Source organism: Molossus molossus, unplaced genomic scaffold, assembly GCF_014108415.1.
Source record: "Molossus molossus isolate mMolMol1 unplaced genomic scaffold, mMolMol1.p scaffold_m16_p_10, whole genome shotgun sequence".
Taxonomy (NCBI): Eukaryota; Metazoa; Chordata; class Mammalia; order Chiroptera; family Molossidae; genus Molossus; species Molossus molossus.
The window spans coordinates 2,606,326-2,623,163 of record NW_023425345.1 but is presented as its reverse complement, the minus strand read 5'-3'; the positions used below and the strand labels follow the sequence as shown (position 1 = coordinate 2,623,163).

The window sequence follows — 16,838 nt, the reverse complement described above, 5'->3', positions numbered from 1 at the left end:
TGAACTGGTGACCTCTCCATGCATGGGACAATGCTCAAGCAACTGAGCCACACTGGCCAGGGCTTTTTATTTTATATTTTTAGAGAGAGGAAGGGAGAAAGAAAGAGAGAAAGAAACATAGATATGAGAAAAAACATTGATCAGCTGCCCTCCTCAAGCACCCCAACCGGGGATTGAAGGACCACGTGCCCTTCTGGTCTGCAGGATGATGCTCCAACCAACCGAGACCCACTGGCCAGGGCATAATTGTTTTTTAAAAAATATGTTTTTATTGATTTTTTAGAGAGAGAGAGGAGGGGGGAGAGAGAGAAAAACATTGATGTGAGAGAAACATGGATTGGCTGCCTCCTGCATACCCCCTATTGGGAATGGAGCCTGCAACCTGGGCATGCACACTGACCAGGAATTGAACTGAGACCTCTCAGTCCATGGGACGATGCTCAATCCACACTGGCTGGGCTCATTTCTCTACATCTTTACTAACACTTGGTATGGTCAGTCTTTTTTTTTTTAATCCTCACCCGAGGACACTTTTGCATTTATCTTTAGATACAACAGGAGGGAGAGAGGGAGGAAGAGAGAGAGAGAAATATCAATGTGAGAGAGACACATCGACTGGTTGCCACCCACACGGCCCCAACCAGGGCCGGGGACAAACTGCAACTGGGGTACGTGCCCTTAGCGGAAACCGAACCCGGGTCTCTCTGGACTGCAGGCCGACGCTCTAACCGCTGCGCCAAACCGGCCAGGGCGATTTTAGCTGTTTTAATAGATGTGGTTCATCGTAAGAATCTTTTCACGTTCGGCCGGTGTGGCTCAGTGGTTGAGTGTCAACCCATGCACCAAGAGGTCACTGGTTCGATTCCTGGTCAGGGCACATGCCCAATGGGGGCATGTAGGAGGTGGCCAGTCTATGTTCTCTCTCATCGACGTTTCAGTTTTTCTCTCCTTCTCACTTCCTCTCTCTGCAAAACCAATAAAGAAAAAAAAAAATTTTTTTTTTTTTAAAGAATTTTTTTTTTTGGTAAGGGCCCCTAGCGGAAACCGAACCCGGGACTCTCTGGTCTGCAGGCTGACGCTCCAACCGCTGAGCCAAACCGGCCAGGGCAAAAAGAATCTTTTCATGTGCTTATTTGCCATTCATATATCTCCTTTTGTGAAGTGTCATTTTGTATTGGATTTATTTCTTATAATTGAGTTTTGAAAGTTCTTTATAGGTTCTGGATACAAGCCTTTTTTATCAGATATATAATTTGCAAATATTTTCTCCCAGTCTGTGACTTGGTTTTCACCTCTTAACAGTGTCTAAGGGAAGTTTTTTGTTTTTGTTTTTAATTAGGTCCCAATTTACCAGTTATTTTTCTTTTCTTTTTTTTGGTTAATCCTCATCCAAGGATATTTTTCCTTTGATTTTTAAATTTGGTGGAAGGGAGGGAGGGAAGGAGGGGGAGAGAGAGAGAGAGAGAGAGAGAGATATCACTGTGAGAAAGACACATCAGTTGATTGTCTCCTGCATGACCCAACCAGGGAGGGCCAGGGGTCAAATCTGCAACCCAGGTACATGCCCTCCACCGGGAATTAAACCAGCAACCCTTTGGTTCGCAGGCCGATGCTCTGACCCCTGAATCAAACGGATCAGGGCCTAGTTATTTTCTTTTATGGATCATTCTTTTGGAGTCATAGCTAAGAAATCTTTACCTAATGCAAGAACACAAAGATTTCCTCTTTTCTTTCAGAGGCTTTACAGTTTGTTTTTACATATTTGCCTTCTGGATATATCTGTGACTTCTTGACGGGGTCATCTACACTTGAGATGCCTATGGCTTCCCCACCTCACTCCTCTGAGTCTGGTTTATCTGCCTCCCCTTCCCACTGACCCCCTGGATCCCTCTCAATTCTGAGTCCAGGTGTCATCTTGCTGCCCCATCCTAAAGAACTTGCATATGTTGCCTGGCCAGTGTGTGGCTCAGTGGTTGAGCATCGACCTATGCACCAAAAGGTCGCCGGTTCGATTCCTGGTCAGGGCACATGCCCAGGTTGTGGACCCAATCTCCAGTGGGGGGCATTCAGGAGACAGCCAGTCAGTGTTCTCTCTCATTGATGTTTCTGCCTCTCTCTCTCTCTCTCTCTCCCCCTCTCCCTTCCTGTCTCTCTAAAATAAGTAAATAAAAAATATATATATATATATTAAAAAACGAACTTGCATGTGTGCTGTGCCATAATTCCTCATGCTGTAGCTTCTATTAACCCTCTGAAGAGCCTTCCTGGGCTGGGTAGGGGCCTCCTCTGGGCACTTATGGTCTCGTTGCCTTGCTTCTGCCATGGACCTGATCATAATGGCCTGGGTCTGTCTTCTGCCCCACTCTCTGCCACTAGAAGCACCCCCACTCCTCCATCAGGATCATGCCCAGGACCCAGCTTAGGGCCTGTCACAAAGCAGGGGACCCAGGAAGTTTTGTTGAGTGAGAACACTCTCACTCTCTCTCCCCTAGCCACAGATGAGGCAACCTGGGGGTGAGAAACTTAACTCTCACATTGAAGATGAAATCCCAACTCACCATCTGGACTCTGGGGCCCATGATGCAGCCCTGAGGATTTCCTTGACCTCATCTTGTGCTACTTGCCTCTTGTTTCTTGCGGGCCTTTTCAGTCCCTGAGCACACTCTGCTGGCTTCTGCCATGCCTGCCTGTGGAATTGGCTGATCCCTCTGCTGCTGTCTGCCAATCCTCTTGTAATTCAGATCACAGGTTGAAAGCCCCCTCCTTGGGAAGGCCCCCCTCCCCCAAACTGCCCAATGTAAAGGGACTGCTTGGTCCCTAGCTGCCATCACCAGCTGTGATGGTCTCAGTGGCATATCCTCACTGTCTAGCATTTTCTCACATTTGTATGAGGGACAGTGGGGCTAGGCCTCTGTAGTTAACAGAACATCATCTTTAGGGGGCAGGGATTTTGTTTGTTGTCTGCCTTTATTTTCTTCATGCCTAGAACAGTGTCTGGTGTTTCTGGGGGCTCCATATTGAATGTTAAACATTAAATGTTGAATATAGTAAATCAGGGCAGAGCTAGCCAAAGGACCCAGATGTCCCTATGGCTGAGCCAGGCTTCTCCTCCTGCCTGGACTTACCCAGCCCTGTCACAGCTCAGTTCCTGACCAGGTCCTTCTGCCTGGGGAGCTCTCTGTCAGTACCCTTGTGGTCCTACCCAGGACTGCACCTATCACTCTTTTCTCCCCTCCCTGGGAAAGGTGCCACAGCACAGGGTCCTCCACGGTTCTCACCAGGTCTTGGGAGTCAGTGGGCCCCAGGAAACAGCCTAATGCCTAGCTGGACAGGGATTAGCCGGGCAGAGGCCTAGCCAGGCAGAGGCCTGGCCCCACTGTCCCTCATACAAATGGGAAAGATGTCAAGAGAGGAGACAGGTGTTTTAGGTTAAACAGAGAGTTGACAGCTATGAGGACTGAAAGCACACTTCTCTTGCTGGCAGTGAAATTCTCTAAATTAAAAACCAGCAGATCAGCAGGTGCCTATTGCCCAGGGACTTGGAGACTTCCTGGCTGGTTCCAGCCTGTCTTTAGGCCCTGACCAGGCAGGATTTGGTTGAGCTGGCCAGGCCCAGGAAAAGGAGGAGGGAGGGTGAAAGTGTGTCCCTCCACTCACTGAATCACTCAGGGGGATGATAGCAGTGGTGGGCACCAGACAGTGGCATCCCCTTGGCTTACAGGAGGGCACTGACTCAGGCCAACAGTGAGGAACAGAGTTGGGTTCTGCCACCATGACTCACCTCCACCCGCTCATCTGTCCCTCCAAGGAGAGACTCCCAGGAGGTTTTGGGACACACATGTAGGGCCCATCCCATTCCGTGGCCGAAAGTTGTGCCCCTGGAGAGGAGGAGTGGAGATCAACATACTTTACAGGACACTGTCTTGCTGGAGGACAAGCAGTCTCCCACTTTGGCAGAGGGCAGACTGGGAGCCAGCCTAGGCTCTGCTGCTCAAAGAATGGTTCCCTTTTCTACCCTAGTCTGCTGTTGCTGCTAGCAGGGTCAGGTTTCAGCCTGTTTGCTGACGTGAGGGCACGTCCTGGACTGGGTTGGCTGGTGGCATTTGCCGATGGACAATAATGGCCCTGATGATGAAAATGCTATTTGTTGTTTTCTCTGGGCCAACCACTGTGCTCAGCATTTCCTACTCATTATTTCATTTAATTTCACAAGTACAGTTATTATCCCTATTTTAGGGGTGAGAGAAATTAGGTGACAGAGTGAATAAAGTGGTTTGCTTAAGGTCACCCAGCTAGGGAGTGGCAGGGGTGGGACTGGAACCTGAGTGTTCTAAGAAAGCAGAGTCCAGACTCTTTCCTGAAGGGTGTCTCCCTGACAAATCCCCTGGGGAGGGGTCTTGGCCTTGCTTTTCTCCTTCCTAGCTAACTCCTACTCCTCTTCGCCTCCTGATCCTGGGCTCTCATGCCCCCTGTGCAAACCTGTCCTGTAACTGCTGTCCCACCTGTGCTTCCAGGGCAGCTAAAGCACCTATGCTAGGTGCCTTATTCATCTTAACATGAATAGGAATGCGTGCAAGGGGCCCTGGAGTCCACAGGTGGGCCAGCAGCCTGGACACAGGGATAGGCTGGGCTTCTCCCTGGCAGGACAGAGGAAAGTGAGGCCCCTGGGAATGGCCTTATGTCTGGCAAGCACCCAGGCCTCCCTCTACTCTACAGACACTGTTGCAGGAGTGGCCCATGGAAGGGCTGGACATCAAGGGCTCCCAGGACCCTATGTATAGGTTGCGTATTTGGCCTGAGAGGTTCTAGGTCCAAGTCACATGCTTGGGAGAAGAGGGTCAGTTTTGGCCTGCTTGGGGAAAGAGGGGCTTGAGGAGACCCCTATCTCACAGATGCCCAGAAGAGCTGCTTGCCCAATGTCCAACCTAGAGGCACCGAATAAGAGGAGCTGAATAAGGTCTAGAGGAGCTGAATAAGGTCAGCTCTCTCATGCCTGTCCCCAGTGTAACTAGCTGTTACCAGTTTTATACATGAGAACAAGCATACTCAGGTCAGAATCTCAGCTTCCCCACTTCCTAGCGTTGTGAATTAGTGGGTAACCGAACTTGGAGCCCTTTTTCTCAACTGTATTGTGGAGATAATGAGGGTGAAATAAGATTCAACGAATACCTGGCTGCTCTTTTCAACCCAGGGGCCTTTCAGGGCTCACGTGAATGTGAATCACTGCTGAGGTTGTATGAATCTTTCCCCACAACGCACCACCAGCAGGGACAGCATTAACAGGGGCCCAGGGAGAGACGTGGCTGAGCTCCAGCCCGTCTCAGGTGGGCCCTCACACCCCATAACAGCTCCAGCTTTAGAATTGCCCAATGAGAGAAGATCCAAGAATACGAGCACCAGGTTTAGGACAGAACCTGACTTAGGTGGGCTCTTCTCATCTGCCCTCTAATGGTCTGGAATCAGCAAATGCCAGATCTAGAGCTGGCTAGAGGCTGATCCCTCCTTTAGCCTCCAAGGAAATAGGCTGTTCCTAAGAGCCACCAAAAGGCATCATCTTGTTCTCAAGGCTCTGCTTCCAGCCCTGGCTCAACGATCCTAGTGGAAGGAGCTGTGGGTACCTCCCAGGCTCCTGGAACCTGTTGCCATGTAGAAAAGGACGTGTGGGAGTGGGCATTCTGAGGTGTCCTGTGTGATGGGATAGGTCGTAAAAAATGAGCCTGTGCCCAGGTGTGGCTCAGTGGATTAAGCAACATCCCATGGACTGAGAGGTCCTGGTTCGATTCCTGGTCAGGGTTGCGGGCTCGATCCCCAGTAGTGGGCATGCAGGAGGCAGCCCACAGATGTTTCTCTCTCCCTTCCTCTCTAAAAAATCAAAAAGAAAAAAAGAAAAGAAAAAGGAGCCTGTGATACTTATGCACATCCAGGGGTCAGGTGAGGATGACCAATTTTTTCCTGAAACCGACAGGGGTCATGTCACTCCCACTCTCTCCATCCCAAATCGGGGCCCAGAAACAAAACAAGCCAGAAGCAAGCAGAAGGCTATTATATATCATGCTTTTAATACAAACTTAAAAAAATCTGGAACAATATAAACTGTACAGATTTGATCAATCTTTTTGTTTTGTTTTTAAACTAAATCTCTAAACACACCAATGTCCCATTCCAAAATATTGCACAACATTCTGAATACAAAACGCTGATTGTATTCCTCCTTCACTAAAGAAAACAAGTTCATTGCCCTGCTCCCCCAAGCCCCTCTCCAGTGCCTCAATGCCCCCTTCCCATCCCTAGGGGTCAAACTAGAGTCTATAAGCTCACTGCATTGAGAAAAACACATCATTCTGGACTAAAAGTTTATACTCTTTACAAGACGATCCACCTTTTGATTTGTTCCTGGAAAGAGGGGTAGATTAAGGATGGGGAAAGGGGAGAAAAAGGTTTTATTCTCCTCTTTTTTATTTTAAAGTTTGTTTTTCCTGAAAAAATATCTTTGTTTCTCTCCTCTTTTTAAGAAAAAAATCTTGAAAAGAAAAAAATTACATTTTACGTTAGAAATATACATATATTATATATACCTCTTACATTTTACAAATGTAGCAAATTATTCAATACAAACAGACACCAAAAAATGTAAAAAATAAAAAAAAAAAGTTTTCCTACGAAACCAGGTAAATTAGTGCAGATTTTTCTGTTTTCTTAAAAAAAATAAAATTGAAGCAAAAATGCCTAGATTTGAGACAAGACAGACTGGACTGGGCCCAAGAGCCCAGAACTGGAGTCATGCTCCTGAACACACATTTTTCTTCATATTTCAAGACACTAAAGGGGTTGGTCTTACCCTTTCCCTATATGTGGCGAGAAAACAAGCCGACCAGGTATGGTGGGTACCTGTGTGCGTGAGCTCAGGAGGAAGGATCTGGGAGGGGGCATAAGGCAGCATCCAACCTTTCCCAGGGAGCAGCCTGGGCCTGTCACCTGTGTGGGGAGCCAAGGGCTAGGGAGAGAGGGTGGCCCAGACTGGGCTGGCCCCTGAGAAGTCTTGGGGACAAATGGTGATGGGCTGAGGAGCCAGGGCACTGCCCCGTAGGGGGAGGTAGAGCTGGTGCCCAGTGCAGGGGAGGCTGGCAGTGTCTGTCTGGGCTGGACCCACTGCCACAGCAGTTGCCCACTTGGGGTTGCGGGGAAGATGGGGTGGGGTGCCAAGGGCTTTGGTACTTTCTGGTGATGGGGGCCCTGATGCCATGTGCCCCACATGCCAAACCATCATGACATGGAAACTGGCCCACTGGGGTTGGGTGGGAGAAACAACTTCTCTTCCTGTAGAGGTGGGGAGCAAATGCTCTTCTATAATTGAGACACCCCAGCTTCCATGGCTAAGCCTGGCCTGCCCAGAAGACCACTCCTCACAGCATCAAGGCCCAGTGGGGTTGAGTCGGGCAGTGAAAGGTGATGGCAAGAAGTACCAAAACGTTCTCAAGCAGGCAGAGGCAAAAATGTTCTACAACATCTACAACCAAAGGACCAAAAAATATCAGTTCAAGGCTCAGGACTGCCCACTACAGGCACTAACCGAAAACTCCCACCCTGGGCTAACGTCACACAACGGGAGGGTCCAGGGACTTCTCTTAGGCATCAGAGGCTGGGTATTCCCTCAGCCCCTCATAGCTAACCCATTTTTTTGGTCAAAAACAAAAGTGAAGATCCCTCCGTAATCTGGAATCCAGTTCCTTGTGCAGTTCTTTTCCTGGGAGTGTCTTAGGCTCAGCCCGTCTTACCCCACCATGTGGACAACCCTTCAAAATGACTGACAACCTGCCTTGGCCCATCCCCCCACCTCAAACATAAAAATAAGCACTTGCTACAACCCAGAATCACATCCAGAGGGGAAGTTTCATGGCTTGGAATCCTTTAAAACAGGACAGCAAACCATGCACAGGAACGTACACACTCACACCCACACTGGCCCCACCTCCCTACCCACAGCCTCAGGCCCAGGGAAGAAGGGGCTGCATGAGAGGCCCATACCTGTCAACTGCTTCTTCTCCAGGGCCACGGTGACAGTTTGGGATGCTAGGTGGGAATGGTGGCGTGGGGGCTGCAGGACGGAGATGAAAGGAATTTCAATAGTGCTAACCTCTCTGGAGTTAGACATCGGCTCTCGGGGGAAGGTGTCAAGTGGCCTGCCAGCACCTCCCTGTGATCCATGCCTGAGGAGTGGGGGCCAGGGTCAGACCTATTTGGGTGGCAGGACACAAGAAGGCCTGCTGAGGTTGGATGGCTTTGAGTGAGAGGATAGCTGGGTGATAAAGGCAGTGACATGGGACAGCCTCTCCCTGTTCTGAGGAAGGCCAGGCCCCAGCTGCAGCTCTTCCTTCCCTGTGAGCTTGGACACACCAATCCTAAACCAGGTGTGTGAAAAAGGGAGGGAGGAAGGGAAGGAGCAGCAAAATTCACATCTGGACCATTCTTAGCACAGGAAGCCACTAATTAAAGATGTTACATAAAAAACTACATGTAAGGAAAAAAAAACAAAAAACAAAAAAACCCAAACCAACCAAATAAATCAGAGGCAGGCAGGAAAACAGCAAGGAGGTTGAGTTAAACACGACTCAGGTGCGTCAGGAGCCCCCCTCCCAATCCATGCCTCGGCTGCATCTTTTCTCTAGAAGTGAAAGTGAGAAGATGGGAAATCTTTTTGTATATTTTTCTTTTCCTCTTTTTTTGGCCTTTCCTTTCCTTTTTCTTTTCTGTGGTCTTGGGTGCTCCTGGCCCCGCAGGCAAGTGGGTGGTCAGTTGGCCAGTACGACAGGCTGGAACGGCTGGCTGGGATACTGCATGGTGTTCAGGTTGTAGCTGAGGCCTTCCACGAAGGGCGTCTTCTCCAGGAAGAGGCTGTTGGCGCCACCTCCAAATACCTGGGCCATGTCGAAGCTGCTGCTATTGCAGGCACTGGCCCCACTGCCCTGGCCATCGGCCCCATCAAAGAAGAGGCTGGGAGAGCCACCACCATTGTACACGAACTCCTTGGCATTGGGCGAAAGCTGGGACTGAGGGGCTGGGTTGGGCGCGATGAAGTTCAGTGAGTGCATAGACAGAGAGAGGCTCTTGTGCTTCAGCAGGTTGTTGGTGGGAGAGCGGGACATGCGAGGCTGCTGAGGTGGGGGCTGTTGGCCACTTGCCCCACCACTGACCACACCCCCACCACTTGCTGCCCCGCCGCCCTTCTTCATCTTGGTGGAGCCAAACTTGGTGGCAGCGAAGGAGGCAGTGGTAAAAGTGATGGGCTGGGCAGAGCGCGGGATAAAGGTGGGGCTGGGAGACTGGCCAAAAGATGGTGATGGGGAGTTGGACAGGGAGCTGTCCTGGCTGCCAATGGGCACAAATACCTGGGCATCAGGGTTGAAGCTGCTCTTAATCTCCTTGTCCAGCTCTGGGGCAACACAGCCCTCGCTGTCATCCAAGTACAGCACTTTCACAGCCCCCTTCTCACCAATCTGGTAGGACACCTCAAAAGGGTCGATCCAGACACTCAGCTCCTCCGGCACGTTGGCCCGCACATCTTCCACTGCCAGGCCACTCCGCTTGGCGGCCAGCTCCACCACAGGGTCCACTATCTCTCCAATGTGGACACAGCGAAAGCCAGAGCCCTTCAGTGGCTTGTCGGGGTACCAGTGGCCTTCATATTTCTTTTTCAAGAGCCGCTCTAGCTCTTCCCCAAACAGGTCTGCCCGGCGCCGGGGTAGCTTGTTGTACAAGTAGGAGATGATAAAGTTCAGGGCCACTTTGATCTCCAGCTGCATGGTCTTTTCCTAGGCAGAGAATCAGTGCAGGGCACGTGCACAAGCCAAGGACAGTGGCAGAAGATGGAAGGTAGGCAGCCTTGGGCTCCAGATGGCTCTGGGAAACAAGAGGGGGCATCATGAGTAGAAATGCAGAAAACCAGGGGGATCCATGGCAAAGGACAGACAGAAAAACACCAACTTCAGATTACATAGACCTAAGTTCCCATTTCTGCCCCACTAGTGACTAGCTTAATTGTGTGACTGTGGGTAAGTCACTTTTTCTGAGCCTTAGTTTGATCAGAAATATGAGGTCATCATGAAGATTAGGTTAGTTCAAGGATGTAAACCACCTCACACTGTACCTGGTATTATTATTTTATTTATTTATTTTTATCCTCACCCAGGATATTTTTTCTATTTATCTTCAGATAGAGTGGGAGGCAGAGAGAGGGAGAGAAAGGGAGAGAGAGACACACACATTGACATAAGAGGGACACACTGACTGGTTGCCTCCTGCAAGACCACGCCCAGGGCTGGGGACTGAACTGCAACAGAGGTATATGACCTTGGCCAGAATCGAACCTGCGACTCATTGGTCTTCCACTGACGCTATAGCACTGAGCCAAACTGGCCAGGGCAGTTACTTGTCTCTGTAATATCTTGGTGAAATCGTGCTCCCAAATTGCCACAGGCCAAGATATAAGTTTAAAATCATTAGTTTTCCTCCTTAAGTGTAAAGGGATACAGGTCACTGAACAAGAAGTAGCACTGCCAACTTTTCACTGGGGGCTTGGACTCCAGTCACATCCAATTTGTCATGCTGGGTTCCCAGGGTGTGTATGTGCTCTGGCTCACTCTGAGTTTGCAGAACTAATTTCAGAATTGCACAGCGTAACCAAGGCAAGCATTGCCATCAGACAGCCTCCAAGAATAGAGATGAGAGTATGAGCCCCAAGAAAAAAATCAAGACCTGTCAAAACCAGAGGCCTGGGCCAACAATGGAACTGCTGATGGGGGCTGCCCCAGGGCAGCAGAGGAAAGGAGAGGAGAGGAGAGTCCTGTTGGCTAACAAACCTTTAACAGCAGCACTAGCATGGCCTAAGGGTATCTCTGTAGTTTCTGGCTAGAGGGTAGGTGATGAGGAGGGTAGAGAGAAGAAATTTTCCATCACCCTGCAGCTTCCAGCTGGGGATCCATCATCACTCAGTCTCCCAGGGACAGTGTGACCACCTGTCCTTGGCACAGGATCAGATTTATCAAGTGTTTGGAGATCCCTGGAGAGGAGGCAGCCCAAGATAAACACTCAGATTGTTATTTTGGGAGTCTCTCACAGCCAGATTGCACAGAGGTCAAACAGGTTTATTCCTGAGTTCTGGGCCAGCCTCAAGTCTCAGGAAGATGATCTGTGAGGTCCTAAGAGTCAGTGACCCTCATCTCCTCACTTTCTCCAAAATGACAGTTCCAGGCTCATGCTATGGATGAACTGAACTGAAAAGGCCACCTCCCTTCCAGGGCCAACAAGGCCAGAACATGTTCCTAGACAAACCACTGGGTGAGACTGTGCTGCTGAGCTCAGCACAGAGACAAGACTAATCCATGATCCATCAAGGGCTTCTTCTTTCCGCCTAAAAGGGCCTGTGGTAGACCTGAAGCTGGAATTTGATTAAAATCCCTTCTAGATCTAGCAGAGTATCCAGAAGCTAATTCTAGGCTTGAGGACCTCTAGTTTTCTGAACACCAGCCTCAACTCACTTCCCTGTAATTTTCAGACCTGTGTCTCAGCTCACTTCCCTGTAATTTTCAGACCTGGGCCATGGCTCCCAGGGGCATTTTTAGGCCTGACTCCTCAAGCGAAGCTCTCTAAGGCGAGTTTCAGAGAAGATACACTTGGTCAGTCTGGAGTATCACACACCTGGCTAGGTCTAGTCCTGCTCTCATTTCAAGTCTGAGCAGGCAGAGGGTCACGTGGGCAGTCAACAGAGGTGCCATGAGCATGGTCTCTTCCAAGCCCCCCCCCCCCCCCCCCCCCCCCCGGTGATGCTCAGGATTCAGGAGACCCTTATCTTCCCTCTATCCCAGCCTCCAACAAAGACTAATCTCCAACCAATTCCAGGGTCCTTCTGGTTTTAAGAGAAGACGAATGGCAGAAGATAAGAGCCTTTCTGTTTCTTAGGACTGGGTTCATCACCACGGGGAACTTAAGCTTCCCCTCAAGAATGGAGGTATGTAAGGGCAACAGTAATAGCCCATCAGAAGTGTCCAACACAAAGGAGGCTAAAAAATTGTCAAGAAAGTTGGCACTGGTTCCCAAGAATGTGCTCGAAGTTAAAGACAGTGTTTTCAGAAAGGTAAAACAGGCCTGAATCCATCATGACACATCCTCAAGGCATCACATAGCCTCTTGGTATGGTCCTACACCTTTCTAACCTTCCTAAAACTTGAAGGCGTATCTGCCTTCCATGTTAACCTCCCCTAATTTTGAGTTCAGCCTCAAAATGGGAGCATTTTAAATACAGGCCAGTCATTGGGAAATAAACCTCCGACCTCAAAATACAATAGAACCACTGTCATCAGCCCTGCCCAGCTGACCATTTTCTGCAGCATAAGCAACTAAAGCTACACACCAATTTATACCTCAGATACTTCAGTGATGCTGCTGCATAAATAAGGAAGTATATATAATGCCACTTTTGCCTCTTTAATTGGAGAACAGGCCAGGCCAGATGGCTGTGGGGTGGAACCTTACACAAAAGCCAGACAACTAGAATGAGATTTTCTGCTCTATCAGCTTAGGCTCTAATTTTGACTTCAAGCTTATGGGACAGAGGATTAAAGCACTGGTGCTGTTTTGTCTTTAACTAAAGATAGAAGTGACCACTCTGATGTTTTTTTTTTAAGCGATGGACAAATTCTAGAACTTATATATAAAATATTCATAGAATGTGGTAAGATTAGAAAAGAAACAAGTAGATTTGGGTTAAGCAGTAGAAAAGGACTCTAAGAATTTTTCCAACTTTGACTCGGGCAAATCTATCTTTGGTCAATATATTAAAAAGCTGCAAGTGGGGGGAATAAATTGCCCTATCTACTTAGAATCTTATCCTCCTTCACCTGTTTACTTTTAGCAACAAAGTTAATCCTGGATTCAGATCCCTTTTGCTGACTTGTGTTTTAAAGTGCGTTAATGGACAAAAATGGGGGTTGGGTGGCTACAGACAACGACATGGTAATAAAATTTCCAGAGAAAACGTCTAACAAAAATGCAAAGGAAGCCCTGCCCGGTTTGGCTCAGCGGTTAGAGCGTCAGCCTGCGGTCCAGAGACCCCCAGGTTCGGTTCCGCTAAGGGCGCGTATCTTGGCTGCAGTTTGTCCCCGGCCCTGGTTGGGTCGTGCGGTAGCAACCACCTGATGTATCCCTTTCACGCCGATGTCTCTGTTTCTGTCTCTCTCTCCCTCCCTCCCACTCTATCTGAAAAAAATACTGAAAAATGTATTCGGGTGAGGATTAAAAAAAAAAAAAAAATGCAAAGGAATAATTTTAAGAAGAAAAACTGTCATGTTTTAAAGGAGAAAAAAAGAGAATGGCAAGGGAACCCACCAGGCTCCCAAACCATCAGAACCTTAAATCCTAACATCCAAACCGTTTTACAATCAAACACAACTGGATTCAAGTGACTGTGAACAGAGGAGCCAGGGAGGAGAATCCTCAAGTATGACAAGGCCAGTAGGTGTCATAAACTAGGTGCCAGGGAGTCGGAGCCGAGTTCCAGGGGGACAAACCGACCCCATCAGTCCTAAAGCACCCAACGGGCAGGTGTGGTTGAAAGGCTTCCAAGGCTTGTGGCGAGTGACTTTGCCACTCCACCCAGAGTCTCACACCATCCCACCCAAACATGGGCTGGCACAGCTGAAGTCAGACAGCGAGGATCCTTCCTTCCGCCTAAGAGGGCCTTTTCTAGGGCACTCCAGGTTCCTCCAAAGCTAAGATGATTTGATCGAGCCCCCAAGTAAGACAGGCTAACTGCAAAGCCGCGCTCTGCACTCTGGGAATTGTGTTCCTCAGACACCTCATGCCTCGAGTTGAAGCAAGTGGCCTACTTTCTTTGAACACTACACTTCCCTGCGTACTTTGCGAAGGCTCAGCCAGCAAACAACGCATGCCCAGTAAAGGGAACTGGCCGAGGGTCGAACCATGGAAAAGTTTCCGATGCACATGCGCGCTGCGGCGGACGGCCCCTCCCCCGCCCACCGCCTAATTCATTTTATATAAATTCTAATCATAAAGCCTGCTTGCTGTATTTTATCACCCGACCATATCCATGTCTTAGTTTTCCAAGAGGCTAAACTTTTCTTCTCCCTTTCTCTTCACCACCTCTCATGACTGCTGAATTAAGGATCTGCTTCAAATGAGTTTCCTGGCTGAAGGCGGTGGGCTGGAATAGATAAGGTCACATTCCCACCCCCATCCCCCACCGCGGCTGCTTAATCTGTATTCCTGGGGTTTGGTGGTCTCCGTCTGGAGTTGCTGTAGGTACAGTGGATTAAAAAGAAAAGAGCGTTTTCATTTAAAGTGCAGTAGGCTCGGCTCCAGCACCCCAACAGCCAGGAAAGTAATGGCAAGAATTAAAAGCCAGTTCTCCAGTCCTCTGGGCCAAAGAAATTCCCAGTTATAACTGCGGGGAGGTGCCAGGCCGTTGATCAGAAGGCCCAATGCCAGCAGGGCCCTAGCCTCACACCTCTTCTAATCCAAGCCCGAGTGACCAGACTCGGGGAGGGAAATGGAAAAAGGTTCCTGGGCAGAGAAGGAATAACCGTGCATCCGATACCTGAACATCATTTTCCCATACTTAAAATTGTGAGTCTCCTCTCAATCAAGGACTGCTCTTTGACCTGACTTACCAGATCCTCCGCAAAACTCCCCTACAGGGCGTTAAATCTCCCTAATCCTTCCTCCCACACAAGCTGTTCCCCCCTCTGCTTAAGAGGAGGATAGGGACAGGTGTCCAAAAAAGCAACAGAGATGTTTTTCTGTTGGAAAACCTAAGGTGAGGGACCAGTGCAGGGTGGATAGGAAGGAGCAAAAGGTTAGTATACTGAGCAGGCCCCCAAGACCCGCCCCCAGGGCCCCCGCCCACAGGCCTCCAAGTTGAAGCCTGCTGTATGAGGTTCTGGTTCTCTGGGGTGTGAGAAAAGGCCTGCAGTTGCCCCTCCTCTTTCTCTGCTCCCTCCTTCCCCTCCCTTTCTAGTCAAGGACACAGTCCATTCTCTGGACAGGAGGGGAAGGAGCTTAGGAGTAGGGCTCCCAGGATCAACCAGAATCCACACACTGGTATTGCTCTAACGGTACTTTTTTCGCCCAGTTTTCCCTGAAAACACTAATGAGAATAAAGAGCTTAGGCCCAAATGGTGAATTCTGGCTCAGTGGCCAGAGGACAGTCACCTCTGGACCAAAAGGGTTGTCCACCCTTCATCCCTCAGACTTCACCGGGCCAGATACAAACCCTACGAATTACTGCCACCCTACTTCCCCGCACACGGGAAAAGAAGCAAAAAAACAAGGCCTGTATCCCCTTCCTTCCTCTGATTTACTGAATGGTGGTGAGTTTTGTTTTTTTTGAGGAAAAAAAAAAATGTAGCGAGTCTCTAGGATATTAAGAACTGAGGGAGGTAGACAAGGAGGAAATGCACCCCACCCAGGAGGGGGCCACACTTGGAAGAGGAAGAGAAGGGGGCTCTGGGGTATCCTAGGATGAGAGCAGGCATAAGGAGAGGAATAGAGCACAGAGGGAAAGGGGGGGAGGTTCTCGAGGGGAGGTGGGAGGGAAAAGAAAAATGCTGGCCGGGCGAGAGGAGGGGGCGCGACAGCAACGTGGAGCGTCCAGCAAAGCCAAGAGCAGGAGTGGGGCAGGGGTGGGGAAGCTGTCGGACTGTTAGGTGTCAGGGGGCCCCCGCCCGCACACCCTCCATTCACTCACTCAGGTCTCCGCGGCGGCGGGGCGGGCTGCCGGCCGTGGGGCGGCTTCTCCCTCCAGGGTGGTCCTGGGCGTGGGACGGAGGTCTCTCTCCCCTCCTTTCTCGGGCGCCGGTGGGCCAGGGCCGATGTGTCCTTTTCTTCGTTGAGGGTTGGGGGTTAGTTGGGGGGGGGGTGTTATGGGCTATGAATCTCAATAATTCAGCTTTTTGGAGGTCGGGCTTAGCGGCGGGGGACGGAGGGCGGGCCGGCCGGCGGCGACGGCGCGGGGATGGCGGACCGGAGAGTGGCTCGTGTCGCGGGGCGGAGGACGGTCCGGGCTGTGGCGGGCGGGAGGTCCTGCCCTTCTGGCCCCGCGTCTCCCAAGCCACTCGCTCCTTTCCGCCGACGACCCGCACCTTCCCGCGCCCCGGCCCGAAGTGAGCAAAGTCAATGAAAAGTTTCACCCTTAGCAACCCTGCGCAAGGATACGGCTTCCCCACCCCTGCGTGATGCGTCCCTCCGCCCTGCAGGGGCGGGGCCGGCGCCGGGACTACTTCCGAGCCGGCGGGGCGGCTTAACCCTCGCAGCCGCGAGGCCCTCGGCGAACTCGCGGACACCTGGCGACCCCCACATTCCCACCCTCCTGTGTCCGACCCCCTTGCAGCACTCGGGTCCCAGCTCAAACGTCAGCAAGGCCGCCTGCCCTGCCCATCGCAGCGCAGCCTCATAGTTACTGTATTCATTCCACAAACCACTCAGAAATCGTGCTTGTTGTGTAAGGTGTTTCCCCAGGTGGACAGCGAGTTCCGCCAGGGCAGGGGCCTGGACTGGGACCAAGTTGCGCTCTTTGGGTGTGTGGAAGGAAGGGACATTGCGGGGAGGGGAACATCCACGCTGTGTCTTCGGCCCTCCGCCTGCCGCAGGCCACCTCGGCGAGTCCCTCCAGCCCCGGGCGATCGGCCGTCCCCGCGGCCCTCGCACCGCCCCAGTTACGGGTGGTGATGGTGGGGAGGGTTGAGCGGACGACGCGAGTTCTGGAAACGTTTCGGACCTTTATCATCTCGGGTTAGGGCCTCATGCGTCGCTGGGGAACGTCCAAGGGA

General features: G+C 50.6%; 1 protein-coding gene across 1 annotated transcript; it reads right to left on the bottom strand.

The window, feature by feature from the left end:
• Positions 1 to 6,488: 6,488 nt before the first annotated feature.
• TOB2 (transducer of ERBB2, 2) lies at positions 6,489 to 15,913 on the bottom strand. The gene is made up of 2 exons (XM_036252730.1): positions 15,758 to 15,913; positions 6,489 to 9,897 (listed from the first exon to the last, which is right to left on the bottom strand). Exon 2 carries the CDS (start codon positions 9,798 to 9,800, stop codon positions 8,790 to 8,792), a length of 1,011 nt encoding a protein of 336 aa, XP_036108623.1. The 5' UTR covers positions 9,801 to 9,897; positions 15,758 to 15,913; the 3' UTR covers positions 6,489 to 8,789.
• Between the last annotated feature and the right edge of the window lie 925 nt (positions 15,914 to 16,838).